The sequence below is a fragment of the Apus apus genome, chromosome 5 (assembly GCF_020740795.1).
Source record: "Apus apus isolate bApuApu2 chromosome 5, bApuApu2.pri.cur, whole genome shotgun sequence".
NCBI lineage: Eukaryota > Metazoa > Chordata > Aves > Apodiformes > Apodidae > Apus > Apus apus.
The window spans coordinates 4,743,758-4,759,012 of record NC_067286.1 but is presented as its reverse complement, the minus strand read 5'-3'; the positions used below and the strand labels follow the sequence as shown (position 1 = coordinate 4,759,012).

At 39.2% G+C, this 15,255-nt stretch overlaps 1 protein-coding gene across 5 annotated transcripts in view; it reads right to left on the bottom strand.

Moving 5' to 3' along the window:
* Positions 1 to 3,959: 3,959 nt before the first annotated feature.
* The window catches only part of ANO5 (anoctamin 5), a 58,418-nt gene continuing 47,122 nt past the window's right edge, over positions 3,960 to 15,255 (bottom strand). For all 5 annotated transcript variants that reach the window (XM_051622058.1, XM_051622060.1, XM_051622062.1 and 2 more), the window contains 7 exons: positions 14,238 to 14,407; positions 13,170 to 13,267; positions 12,779 to 12,909; positions 10,963 to 11,168; positions 9,710 to 9,891; positions 8,529 to 8,634; positions 3,960 to 7,680 (listed from right to left, as the gene is read on the bottom strand). In XM_051622058.1, coding sequence (XP_051478018.1) covers positions 7,459 to 7,680; positions 8,529 to 8,634; positions 9,710 to 9,891; positions 10,963 to 11,168; positions 12,779 to 12,909; positions 13,170 to 13,267; positions 14,238 to 14,407 — 1,115 coding nt within the window. In that variant the 3' untranslated portion in view covers positions 3,960 to 7,458. The remainder of the gene's footprint in view (positions 7,681 to 8,528; positions 8,635 to 9,709; positions 9,892 to 10,962; positions 11,169 to 12,778; positions 12,910 to 13,169; positions 13,268 to 14,237; positions 14,408 to 15,255) is intronic.

Sequence of the window (15,255 nt, the reverse complement as noted above, 5' to 3'; positions counted from 1 at the left end):
GAAGTCAAGACACGTTAAAATGATCAGATTACCATCACATGATGAGCTGTCTGGTAATCTCTTGGTGCACCTTTTTCAGCTGGTTTTGATTTGGCTTTGTCTCGTTTTGTTTTACCTTGATCTTTGTTAGAGAAATGTTGAAATCTTGGACACATCTGAAAGTTATAGTACAACTTCTGTCAGTATAGACAGAGCCAGGATTTTCTCTGACGAATAATATAGATGCCACAAGCAGAAAACAGGCTTAGCTGTAGCATGACTGTTTGCTGACACTCTGCTAATGGGCTAGTGTCAACTGAAATGTTTATTCAAGAGAATCCAACAGCAAAACTGTCTGTTGGGATAAGGTTGTAACATGGCAGAAAATCCAGGTTTCCTATCAGGTTTTCCTGCCAAAACCTTCTGCCTGGAGTATCTCTATTCCTTTTTGAAAACTTACTGAAAGAGCCAGCAAGCATGCAGTACATGAGCATTGCACCAAGCCCTAGCTGAGGCATGTTTAGTAAAAGCCATCAGCATGGGAGGTGCATGGACCTAGAGACCATCAGAGACAGAACTTCTCCACCATGGCTTTTCACTGCTGAGGATGGTATGTATGGTTCAGACATGCTAGCAACACCAAGCATTTCAAACCTGCTGTGGTTTGAAATGACTCATTTATTTAATGCCTCTGCTACTACAGAAGTAGTCACAATGTCCCCTGCATCTTTCAGTGCCAAAAGTGAAATGCTGTATGGAGTTGGAATGGTTTAGAACAGCCAAGGTTGGTCAGGCAGGAATTCAATGTTTCCGACTAGCTTGTAGCACTGGCTTGTTGAGGAGTTGAAAAAAAAAAGAACTAAAAAGAATCATGTCCTTACTAAATGTTTCAAACTGACTCATTTCTGACTGTGAAAGCATAGTCACTAATCATTGTAGGGGGATGTGCATATGCACCTTCCCAAAATTGATATGGCTGCTGAATTTCATGTCCTACTCATCTCCTAGCAGACTTCTTGGTACACATGCTTACATGAAAAAAACTTCCTGAGCTGCATCTGAATGATGTAAGTGTTGGAAAGAGACAACTGATTATTTAAAACCAGAACAAGATTTAACTTAGCTATTCCTTTTTAGGAATGCCAAGACTATGCTGCAGGGTTGTTGTGACCACCCCAAGCACTCAGGAAGACAGGCAAGAAATAGTAGCTGTGGCTTAATGAGGTTATGAAGTAATTCAGATATTCTGGATGTTATTTGGTTATTGTTCGTATGGTATTGATTTTTATTTTTTTTTCCCTTTACCCCTTTCCATCTGTTTAGGGAAGGATTTTCATGTCTAAATGAGTCCTCTGAGTGGGCTGCCTTTGCCCTCCCTTGACACAATCTCTTTGCTGCAGCCAACGAGTGTAGTTCTCTGTCTTCTTCCAGCTCCAAGCCATGCTCTCGCCTCACAGGAGCTGCCATTGGGACAGTTGTGCTGCCCTCAGTGTATTTTCAGTGCCGTGTTTAAGATGCTGTTTTCAGAAGCATTGGTCTTCTTTTCATTTTCAACATTTTGAGGAACGTTAGGCAAGATTTTAGGTGCTGCAGAGCCCACACATCTGAAACAGACATGAAATGTGCAGACTTCAGATGTTGGGATATCATTCCTTCCGCATCTTGCCATTATTTTCCACTCAACTACTAGTAAATGAGTTAGATATTTTTCTACTCCTGTAAGACAATGTATTTTACACCAGCTTGACTGAGATGCACGTGTTCAACACATTTCTTCTATTTCAGTCCTCCCTACGATTTTTTTGCACAGAATAATCACAGACTTAATTTTAGAAAGAGACTTCTTCAATCTGGATAGATGAAGACACTGAGCAAATTAGATGCCTTACCTGCTTTTCTGATGCAAAAAGCACAACCACCAAAATTCTTTTCCTTTACTGCACAAGATAAATGAAGGAATTAAGTCTTTTGAAAGGTAGTTAGAATTTCTGACCGTGGGGAGAGCCAGGTATGTTCCAGGATCTGTGAATGTCTGTCAAGTTATTATGCTACTCCTTCTAATAAAATATAATTGGCTTTGGATGAAATTGTACCCCAAATTAAACTTCATAACACATTTACAACAGGCCTCAATGGAGGTGAGGTTTAACCTCCAAGAGCAAAGCTTAAATGCACCTGGAAACATTTAGCACTTTCATAATACATAAATATCCCCTATATCCTGCATAGCAACAGCACCTTCCTTTGTCTTTTTCCCCCTTCCTTTCTCACTTTCCTTTTGCTACCACCTTCTTCTCCATCTTTCCTAACACTTTTTTTTTTCCTTTTGATACCTAATTAAGTAACCTATTGCACCTCAGCAACCAGCACAGTGGTAGCAGCATCATACATAATTACGCCTTGTTTGTTTCGGGTTTTGGTTTGTTTGTTGGTTGGTTGTGTTGTTGTTGTTTTTTAATATAGGCAAGATTGTTTTATTAATCTCATACATCCCTTTCATTTCATTACTGCTATTGCATCTCTCTTAATTTACCATTTCAAAGTTAGACAGGAAATGACCTACTGAGTCTGGCAGGTGAGGCAGTTCCCAGAGTTGCGCCAGGGGAAGTTTAGACTAAGAATTTATTTTCCAAAAAAGTAGTCAGGCACTGGAACAGGCTGCCCAGGGAGGTGGTGGAGTCACCCTGGAGGTATTCAAGAATGGTGTACATGTGGCATTTGAGGGCATGCTTTAATGGGTGTTGTGGGTTTTTTGTGGGTTGTGTGTTATTGTTCGGTTTGTGGGTTGTATGGTTATGGTTTTGTGTTGGGTGTGGGGTTTTTTTGCTTTCCACTGGGTGGATGGTTGGCCTTGGTGATCTTAGAGGTCTTTTCCAAACATGATGATTCTGTGATTCTGTGTCTGTGATAGTGTGGTATAACAGGAGTGGTAACACATGCTGATGTCATCTACCGAGAGCAAGTCATAAACTTGAATCCAGATTCTCTGTGATTTAATCCAAAGGTCTGCAGTGGTGCCAGAAATGAGTTTTAAGAAAGATGAAAATATGTAGAGGTATCAATGAACAGCTAAGACTTTACCAGTCCCTTGGAAAAGCTTTAGCTCTGCCATATTTTCCAGTGTCTGTGCTCAAAGCTATTTCAATGCAGGAATGTGAACCACTCACACGCTGCGTGTGAAAACTGTGTGAACTTGAGAAGTCACCTCAGGTCCTGGCATCACAAGAATAAAAACTATATCCAGAGAATGAAGGGAAAAGCAGGCTGGCTGAAAATGAATGTGTGTTAACATGCTGTTTGTACCCTACCTGGAGTGAGATGGAAGTGTTTTTTGCTGAACTGTGGTTTTCTAATGTAAGGAATTTGCAAAGCTAATTCAGTCATGGGCCACCACACACTCCTGCCATCTCAGTCCATGGGCAGTGCCTCCAATCCACACAGAACTTAATACAAGTTTTCCCTAGTAATTCATTCTTAAGAAAATGCATAAAGACAGAGAAGACAGTTACACAATATGATCATCAATTGGTTACAGGAGTGATGCCATAGTCAGGGCTTCGGTTACATAGACCACAGGACCCACTTAGGCACTGGAACAGGTTGCCCAGGGAAGCTGTGGAAGCCCCATCCCTGGAAGTGTTCAAGGGCAGGCTAGATGGGGCTCTGAGCAACCTGATCTAGTGGGAGGTGTCCCTGCCCATGCAGGGGAGTTGGAACTAGATGAACTTCAAGGTCCCTTCCAACTCAAACCATTCTATGATTCTATGATAAGATGGCAATCAGATGGAGGCTTTCTTCGGGAATCTGAGTAAGAAACGTGTGAAGTTACAGCTGCAGGAAATCTACATACAGCACCCAAATATCCTGCAGTGAGTTGCAGAAATCTCTGTGAACACTTATCTCCATGAGGCTCTTTGGGTATTTAACACTTCAGCTCCTCTCTGAATTCTTGGAGTTTTCAACAACAAGTTGACAGCACATTAAAAATAAACGCTGCTTTATTTGCCAGATGTAGATCTTATTCAATGTCCATACGTAAGTTAGCTGAATGCAATGCTTAAAAAATTATTCCAACATTAGTGTATCATACATAACAGCAACACACTTAGCAGACAAAAATGCCACTCAGATTATATGACAGTACAAGTCATAACAGGCAGTACACATAGAACAGTAGGATAGTCCATCTATTTTCACTCCCTTCTGTTGTTTCAAGCTGACAATATTACATTAAAAGCATAATAACAACAACTACTAGAAAAAAAACAGTATAGTGTCTTAAAGTAGCACTCTTTGCAGTCATTTGCTTAGAACATACCACATAAAATCTTTCCAAGGTAAAAAGACTAAATTTTAATTGGAAAAAAAAATAATCCCTGATTGCATTACACTTGAAAGGCCAATTTTCTAACTAATTCTAATGAAGCAATCCACTGTTGCTTATATTACAGTAGTTCCAACACAGAACTACCTTCACTTTGGTTAAAGGACACTTCTAAATACTTGTATTAAACACATCAAAATCAAGTATTCCAACAGTAAGAATAAGCATATTCCCAAACGGACCAGTCCATTTTTCTTCTTTTTGTCACTTTTAAAGAACACTTTAGGAAATGTGTATGTGCATGTGTGTAGGTGAACCATTATAATTCTAATCATTCTAATAATCTTTTGTCAAAATACTGCTTAATGACAAGAAAATAAAAACTATTATGTAAAGAGTTGTTAGATTATTATGTGACATTAGCTCTTACTATGACAACGCATTCTCTTTTCAACAGTTTCTATATATGAAGAAATGCTATGAAGTGTAATGATACAGTTTTAAGATATATATTTCTTTTTAAATAAAATTATCCCATATTTTTTCCACTTTCTAGTTTATGATGCAATCTATGCAAAACATGTTTGTATAGCAGTAAATAGGAAGTGGTCTCAAGAAATAAGTTTGGAAGAAGCAAGAAGTAGGGGTCGAAACACCAGTTCCAATTCAGGGTCTGCATACAGGGCTTCTACTTATTAATGCTGTATCCCAGACTAAGGTATTTCCTTCTTTTCCTCCATCTTGCTTTTAAATGGCATTATTCACTCACAATACATCTATTTTGCTGACACCTTTTCAAGTGGTAGTATATGAGGACACTTAAAGGACCCGAAGACATGAATGTTTCAAAGCAGGAATAGTGCATCTAATGCTGAATTTCCCCATTGTTTTCAGCTTCAATCAGACTGCATGCTTTGCATAGAAATATGGGTTTGCATCTCTTCACCTGACCCTTAGAAGCCACTGTTTGGGTTGCTACCAGTAACAAGATGTGACAGCTAAATCCAGCAGTTTAGTTAACAATATCCATCTAAGAAGCAGTAAAGTGCTTGCATGGTGTGAATTCTGGTGCCACATAAATCATTCTGGTGATTGATAAATCTTCTTTGGCTTATACATTAAGCAGCAGAGCTAATTTATTTATACATGCATTTCTCCAATAAATCCTTTACTTCAAATATAGCTGAATATTCAAGAACATGGTCAGTTCATCACAAACATGATGTGCCAACATGCTTGATTTACCAAACAAACTTACAGAATGAAGCTGAATTAACTTAAGAGTCACAAGAAATGTACATCTGCTTCACCTCCTTGACTGGCAGCCAAACCATGGGATGTTTATTCGAGGTAGGCACTTCAACATTAAAACTTCTGCTGATAACAATGATTCTACACAAGGCATTGATTTAAAACTCTTACACCATTTAGGTTACTAGCCAAGTATTCCAAGATGGAGGCTTGGTTTGCTAAAACAAAATATGCAAACCTTAAGTTATGGCTCTAGTAAACAGTACATTGGTTGGCTGATATGGAATACAAATCTCTATTTTTTTGTGTATACTTGCAAGGAAGTATAGCTTTCAAAGTGCAAATATAGTAAAATTCCTAATCTCTCTAACTAGTGTACTTCAGCGTGAGAGAACTCAACAGTTTGGTGCTACTTTAAACAGTCTAGGTATGAACTGCTCCCTGGGAACAGTTGGTATAGCACTAAGACAGAGGTGTGCCAAGGCAGGCATGGTTTGGCTAACACTGTACAGCTCTGTGTGCAGGTTCATAGGATCACGCCTGCAAGCACACTGGGGAAATGGGCATTTCCCCATAGTAATCATTTTCACATCTTTTGCCAAATGCAAATAAACAAGGCACTAAGCATGGAAGTGTTGATATGTTTAAATATACAGCAAAACCATAACAATGCCTAACTGCTTCAAATTATAAAATGAGGGCACATTCATCAGCAGCTAGTAGCCACTTTGCACAAGTAATTATTATATATTTATAAATGTAACTTTGTAGAAAAGCCCCATGACAAAACAGGAAAAAAATTCCTTCTTAATTGTAAAAAAACCCAACAAAACCAAAACCCAGGCTCCTATGTATACAGACAACAACAATGTAAACATAGATTATATGGCATGCTTATTAACATCTTTTGAATACAAAGCAGGTGCAAACCAGCTAGAACACTCAGTGTGACAGTCCAGCTCCCAAACCCCTGTGCTGAGCAGCCATACCCCATGGTATGCATCAAGTACAGAAACACACCTTTAGCCCTTTGCTGGCATTCACAGAGAACCCAAACAAAGACTCCAAACAAAGGAGCAGCTTTGGCCAAAACTAACGTCCAGCACTATCCTCCAATGGCAGTTTTAGAGACTGAGGAATAAATAAGCTGTATTTCTCCAAATCATACACATCTTTTCAAAAACCACTGTAATTAGATGGTTCTACACTATTTGCATTTAAAGAGCAAACTCTTTTGCAGATGATATCCTTATGAAAATAAATTCTGGGTTTTTTTCCTTCATTAATATGGATTAACTGAATTCTGTGCCTATAAATAATTCCAAGTGGAATTCAGCCAATACATCTTTAAAAATCAATTCCTTCTAAAAGGTGTATAGAAGTTCAAAGCTGAAACAAATGTTTCATAAGACATAGTGGATACAAAAAAAGCCCCAACCCTAACCCTTTTATCAGGAGTGTTCTCCTATCATGTCCTAAAAATAATAATAATTCTCAGCATTTTCCACAATAGGACTCCTCTATGACATCCTTTTGATTCAATTGGGATACAGCCTGGAACATTGCATTTAGCAACAGGGGGGGAGCTTGGTGGTAATGACCTTATCATATCCTGTGAGCCCTTCAAGGGTAACATTCCCTATAGTGGGAATCCAAATTCTAGGATTGCAAGATTACACGTATTATTTAAAGTGATGGGTAGATAGAAAACAGTGCTGAAGTCATACAGTTAAGTAGATTTACTAAACACAGAATGCTCAGTAAGACTTTCCTTTCGAAGTCTCAAATCTTTGGACTGAAAGCAAAGGGTTGAAACTGTCCTATAGCTTTCAAGATGCTGCATACTGAGCAAACCACAGATAAAAAGCTGAAATGAGCTAAATTCCAAACAGTTGTTTTTCCAACTACATTGCTCTGGATAACTCCATTCTCCCTTCTGTGGCGATGAACTCCTTCTCCGTGGCTCCTTTATCACCTTGACACAGCCTCTCCTTCAGCTTTTCAAGTTCATACTCATGTAGGATTTTCTGTGTCAAGTATTTTTCACGTTTTATTTTGGCTTTCACATCTGAAGGGACATCAGGAATCATCCATGCTACAAAGAACTTGACGATGAACACAACATGCTGAAAAAAACCAAAACAAAGTCAGGAAAAATGTAACAACACATTACCAAATGAAATACCTATTTTATTTAATACCAAATAGGTCACTTTTTATTCACAGACAGAATACATTTAGTTTGGGTTTCCTGGAACAATACATAAACTATTGTGTATCTGAGATGTGCACAAAGATCAAAATGTTTATTGTTATGTAGAAACTTTAAATCCAAACCATTCATGAATTAGCAGACCCAAGAGGAAAGTGTCAGGTTCTAAATCCCTACCATCACTTTCTAATAACTCTGTGTGGTTTCTCAGAAAATTCACATGGCTGTGCTGATACACTCAGGTATTGAGAACTGGTAAGATCCAGTAGGAAAAGTGATGAGAAGAACACCCTAACAACTCCCCTTTCCCTTCAGAACTTGCAAGGCTATGGCTTAATACTGGTGTCAGTTATTCAAATTATTGATTTAGCTAGTTTTAGCTAACATAAAATAGTTTAAAATGCTTTTTGTATTTTGAATAGTCATCTCATATACAGCTCTTTAATGAAACCAGTAGGAGTGGAAATGCTACTCCTGCTGGTTCATGTTTCTTCTGTCTTCATAAAGATCTTTTAAATTCTTCTGTTTTGTTTGGTTCACATCTAGCAGCCTCCTCAGCTGCTTTCAAGGTTCTTACTCTGAGGTTAAATTCCTGGAGTTAAAAGGCCTAGTTCTATTAATCATTCAGAACATGAGTATTTAGTACTACTTAGGGAAGAAACTCTTTTATACTCTCAGTAGTTCTATTTTCTGTTACATTAGTAACTACCTAGAGAACCTGTAAGGTACCACTTTTGAAAAGCAATTTTGTAGGGAACATACCTCCATAATAATGATAAAGGCCAGTTTTGCAGCAAGAATGTGCCAGAACTGCATAGAGTGCAAATATCTCCTCTCATGATCTGGAGGATATCGATAGTCTCTGTATCTGTTGGATAGAAAGACATGCAAAGGTGAAATGTCATATTCAGACAAAGACAGACTACAAGCTCAGTGACACTTACAGGCAAATACAGCTGTCACTTAAGCAACCTCTTCATCTTGTTTTAAATGGTCTGTTGCAGAAAAAGGTTGCCTCTCAATTTGTTTCTATCTTATGTTTGCTTAAACACCCTCACATTCACAGCAACCGAGTAGAGATGTGTGAGAAGTGGAATTTTAAACATAGGTCACTTTTTTTCAGGCAATGATCAAATAAAACAGGGCAGAGGGATGGAATGTGATAGATGTTGAGAGGCTGTGGACTAGAGAGATGCAGGGTTTAACGGAAGGACAGTCTTGAGTACATGATCTACACTCACATGTGTAAGTGGGACAGAGACTGCTGGGGCTTTAAAGCTAAAACATCATACAAATGTAGCTGCTTCTTAAAGTGCTGGGCTTTTTTCATTTGGTTCATTGGTTTTGGCTTCTTTTTTTTCATCAAATCAATACTTTTCTTTTACCATGGACTTCACCAAAGTTCTTTCTCTTTCTAGAACGTCCAGTGCTTCTTTTAGCAAGAAAGGACTGTTTTTTAAATGAAAGCAGGATGGCCCAGATCCTTGGTGGTTTTTAGCACAATAACAACCAACTTCAAAAACCATATCTCATTTTCAGCTTTGGAATCTAAACATCCACTTAATGATACTTCCTTGTCCACTTAGGCACTGCAGCCTAAAAACCTTTGAAAATACAGGCTGAAGTTTGCAACTTTAGGGGCATAAATGTCCTTCATCACTCAAAAATCAATGGTTTAATTAAGTAAGAAAGCAAAACTAAATGAAAAAACCATTAGCAAGGAGACTCTCTTAAACAACAAAAAGGTGACTTTTTTCATGACTGGCACAATTTCTTACCATCTCAAGCACTGCCTTGTTATTAGCTGAAATATGCCCTCTCACACTTTTGAATTAGGAGAATGACATCATTTAATTTCTAGTGGACCACTTAGATCTGCATTGATTTTTTATGTTGTATTCTAAACAAAGTGATAAAAGATTTATTATTACACCAGCACCAACCTGCATACAGAAAAGTTTTCAGGATTTATTTTGGGCTTGTTTCTGTCAGGAAAATCTGAGATCAGAAACACTGACAAACTATTGTTTATGTATCCAGACATGGGTGAGTCTTCACTTTCCGAATAAGCATAGTAATAAACTAAACGAGGAATCATATCTGACGTGAATGCAACAATAAAAGCCTGAAAAAGAAAATGGAAAACAAAATTAAGGAAGGGACACACACACAGGTTGTGAGCAGACTGATAAAGGGGTCCTGGTACTGTGACTCTGTGGCGTAACCCAGGCTCTTTTATGCAAGGGGGAGCACCATTTGGGTACTTAACCTTGGTAAAGGTGTTTTGCAGCCTCTGCTGCAAAGACCAGCACCCAGTGAACAAAACACGGGAACAGCCCTTACAAGAGGCACCAAATCTCAAGTATCTTCTCACACCAAACCATCTTCTGCCTGCAGTAAAATGGCACTTCTTAGTGAAAGAGGAGATGAGGTTTTTGAATCCTTGCGAGAAGGGATGAACTCGAATCCAGTGTGAAACCACTTTATGAAAGAAGGGGAGCCATTGTCTCCAGCTGTATTTAAAAAGGAAACAATGGCTACCAGCACATTTTGCCTGGAAGCCTGGGATGCTTAAGATGCTCAGCTACCTTGGGATACCTGCAAGTGGGTTTGTTGCTTATGACACTTGCAGATCTGATACTATTTAATATTCTACATTAAAAAGAGGCAACTCTTTGCTCATCAGTCTGCTTTACACTGCACTTAAGATTAAATACTGGCATAGCATTTAGTTTCCACTTTATAAAAAGTACTCTGAGCCACTGCCCCAGAGGGGCATCCAGAAGCAGTTCAACGAGCAGAACTCCAACAGAATAGGTCTCAAAACGACAAGACAGAAAATGTCATCTGGCCAACAGAATTAATCCACCTTGCCTGTCCCCTACGGTCCCCTCTGGGGAATCAGTGTGCTTCATCACACTAAGCTTCAGACTGGCTTATGCCATTCCAAAATGCTGGAAAACATAGACAAGTGAATTAAAGATTATGGTCCAATGGAATGTGGATTGGGAGCTGCACGTCATCGAGGTGTGGACAAGCCATACCACCCAGATGGTTTGACCATATCTCTGTAGGGCAACATATGGTAAAAGCAAATACTTTTGATGAAGGAGAAAAAAGTATCAGCTGATTTTTAAATCTGCACATTCTGAGTACATGAAAGAAACAGTCGATGTCGCACAGTTAATGTACTTACGTTAGTGACAACAGACAAGATGGCCATTGCGTTCAGGATTTCTTGCCAAACTCCTATGCTATGTGCTTTTGCAGCCACAGGTCTCCTGTACTGAGTGGTTAATTTCCAGGAGTCTACTCGAATCTCCAGGATATTATTCATCAGAGCAAGAAGGGGAGCCAAGGGAAAGGATGCCACAAAGAGGGTAATGAATCCAAACTGAATGACTGCAAGAGAGAAAAGAAAAAAAGTGCCAAAATCTGCCCCTACAAAAGTACCCTCACTGTGACAAGGAAACGTGCAAGTTGTCACTTGCAGACAAATGGCAAACTTCTGCCAGGCTGCACAACAACTCATCTCCAGCCATGGCCTGAGCAAAATGACAGCCTGTCCCAGCCCTGAGCAGCACTCAACAGAACAGGGCAAGCAGGCCCTGTCCAGTCATGCTGCCAGCAGTGCTGGGTGTAAATTCTTTCTTGGTGCTGCAGTTGTCTCATGAGTGAAATGTAACTCATACATCAAATTTCTGAATCACAAGAAGGGAACAAACCCAGGCTAGTTTTCACCTCCAGCAGTTTGTACAGAGCAAGCCTGTTCCCCTTTTACTTATCAGCCACACTCTTAAATGAGAAAGAGGAAAACCTTTTACCACAACCTTAACTCCAACTATTGTTATTGTTTCAGTCAAGATATTAATACCAATTCTATATGTATTAGTTCCACTGGGGAGTCTTAACATTAGTTTAAGAATTGTAGATCAGATACAAAAATGATCCCTTTATTCATGACCAAAATGCAATCTGTCTTGGTACAGCATGTGACAGTCCTCAGTGTAGAGAAAATACTGTATTTTTGTCCTGGTTTAAGCTAGGAAATAGAACATCTTGTCTGGTTTAGGCAGCGGATAAAAAAAAAGCCCATATACCAGTCATCACCTCTTCCATGATTTTAGTGATGATTTCTTCATCTTAAACAAGCAACAAAATTCCTACTAGCTTAGGAAAATGCTGAAGTGTGCTGGTTCAGTTCTGGTTCAGGAAGAGCAAAATTATCTGTTAACAGGCATGGGTGGCCACACTGAGTATGTTCATTTCACATGATCACAGCTCTGCAGGAAATATGAAGTGACAATAATAAGGCTAGACATCTCTAGGGAATCTAGAAGACTTAAATTTTTTTCTGTAGAAACAATACAAAGGTCCACTTTTCAACAAATTTTGTTCTTATAATAGATAAATCTAACTTTTTCTTTTTTTTAGTGTCTTTTATCTTTAGTCTGGCTTCAATTTCTAGTTGTGTAAACTAATTTCATATGCTGGCCTGTCTGTGTTACCTTTGGAAAACCCTGCTCTGTTACCCAAGCTCCCTCTGCTGGACTGGACTGAAGCACTAATCACTGCAAACCCAACAGGAAACGGATTCTCCTTAATGCAGCTGGTAGATCTCATATCTGCAGTACCATCCTTACAGCATGTTTGGCACTCATCCCATACTTACAACTTCCACTGACATCAGCTGAGAAGATGCTTGGGAACAAGAACAGAACAGACACCCAGACAGCTATAGCTGCACCCAGAATAATGCTTCCCATTCAAATGAGGGAAACAAACAGTCTTTGCAGCATTTCTGTGTAACTCCCTGCAGTCCAAGATGCAAAGGCAGCTTTTTTTCTTTAATTGGGCTGACCTATTTAATGATTTCCAGCAGTTAATCATCTACTGTTTACCAGATGAAAGTGGTGGCATTAACAATTGATTGAGAAGCTGTTGTTTTTTTTTCTAAACTGTCAGTACAAGGTGTCTTGTCCTCAATTCCAAATGCATATTTTTAAACTCACCCATTTCTAGGTATTCATAGAACAAGCCTAAGGCTCCAAATGTCTGCAGATCATGGTCTTGCTCCCAGCGACTGTATAAATTCTCTGGATTATTTCTGGCTTTCCGGCGACCCCACCAGTTACAAATCCAGCTGTATATGCATAAAAAAGTTAACAATGAGAGCAGATCAAGTATCCCTTTCTCTAAGGAAGCTCTTGTTGCAACAGGCTTTTATAAGCATGGTTTTCACAAGAAGAGGGCAAAAGCCGCAATGAAATGAGTCTACGCAGAATTTGTGCTTAAGTTGCAGAATTTTTCTCAGCTTCTGCTCTATGGCAATAGTTGTTATCACTCTCTCCAAGGATTCCCTCTGCCTATAGCATGGGCATCTCAGTGTCAGAGAGAACTTACGGTACAATGGCCTCCTGGATATTGCCCCAGATCTGCTTGCCAGCCATGACTATGGTCAGCTGGGTCGTCAGTTCTATCAAACAGCCTGCAGGATCACACTGCCAGAAACAAACTGGGGGTTAATGGACATGAACAATGGACATTATCCAGATAAACTATACTCTGCTACTGTATAAATCAAATAAAGGAGTTCTTAAAACTTGTTAGGACAATACTTAATTTATACCTGGACTGCCAGCTAAGATGCCTTTTCAGAAAGCTGTTACAGAAGGGCTTTCAATGCTCAATGTGCTTGATAAAACACACACCAAAACAGAATGACCTTTTAAAGCCAGAGTAATTCAGAGATGCTTCCAGCTGACGACTGTGCTGATACACAAAGATGGGGCTGCAGGATCCAGATGCAACAGCCACCCCACAGCCCCAGGAAGGTGAATCCATGGTGCTCAGGCCAACCCTGACCTAGCAAGCACCTGCATTTTCTCCTCATAGCTCTACACCAGAGTTACGTGAATACCTGCCAGTATCTGGCCTCTGTCATTTGCTGAGAACACTAGTTTTAAAGTTTCAGCCCTTTGTTGCAGCCTTCCTAAGAATTTAGCAGGCAAAGCAGAGTTAGGAGATACTCTATCAGTAAGTGCACTGCATCACTTCATTGTGTTTTGTGTGAAGTTTTTCCTCCACTATTGACTTCACATTAAAGATTGTATTTCATCTCTCTACAAACAGCATAATTAGCAATGAAATAAGCAACAGTTTACAGATGTGCCTCTTCCCAAATGGTTTCTCTGAAAATGTAGTGCCACAAAAAGCTTATAAAGAGGCCCAAAAGCCAGAGACCGTTTCCATTTATACGATCTTCCTTCAACCTAGAGGATCACTGTTAAGACATGCAGTGAGATCCACTGGTATGTCAGGAGAACTGAGGCCAAGAAAAGCTTTTTGATTTTTCACTCCTGTGACCAAGAGGCACAAATTTTCACTTTTAGTTCTCCCCTGACTAGCAACAGCAGGAAGAGTTTAAACTCCTATATTATTATTCAATACCTTAAGTCAAGAAAGTCCTACCTCTTCATTTCGCCAACGATTAAACATGTATGTGTAGGCACCAGGGTAACCAACAAACTTCCCTTTGAAGAAGGCCACGTAGAAGCAAGATGAATAGTAGTTGACAAACTGGAACAGAAACATTTTCATAGTGAGCCTGTTCTCATACTCCATATGAGTTCTGGGAATCTCTGTGAAACCAGAAAAGAGTCATTTTATTTTCCTTAATCTCTTTGAAAGGATATAGATTCATAAATATCCATCACCCACAATGCATTTACAACCCAAAGAGGGGAAAAAATAAAAAAGGAAACCCACCTACAAACAGATAATCAGATGGAATTCCTGCTCTCAGTCACCTTGCCCTTAATTTACAATGCAATGTTCTGAGTAGACAGGAAAGTGAAATTCATTCTTGAAATATTTATAAGCTTCTGTTTCCTCTTCTTTGTACTGCCCACTAGCACTTGTTCCTCCCAAAAATCTTACAGTTTTTAGGAGATCCAAGATGAATCTCAAACATTGACTAACAGGGTTTTCTACATTATGAAAATTTCACTCTTGACAACACACACTATAAAGACTTTGCTTCTGCTTTGTGGTAGAGAAGCATGTTACAGTATTGGTTTTTTTCAATATGCTTAATGTGTGTAACTTATACTGAAATCAGCAGAAACTGGATGGGATCCTGTGCCTCTGGAAGATGAAACTCATAGTGAAGGGAAGAACAGGGAAGGAGACAAGCATCTTGGTGGTACTGAACATCACGAACCCTTTGCTTAGATTTTGCTGCCTTCATAATCACATTCCCCATCATGTTTACATTGTTAAAGGTAGCAGGAAGCCCTACGTACATTATCAGTACTAAATAATCATATATTATCAATTCAATCTGGGAGAAAGTGGAAGAAAATACACCACCAGCACCCACATCCCTCTGAATTGGTCAGGAACTAGTAGACATGTTATACTCAGTGGCCCTGTGACAAAGTTATTTTATATATCTGAGTAAATCAACGTTTCTGAGCTTGGCATAAGA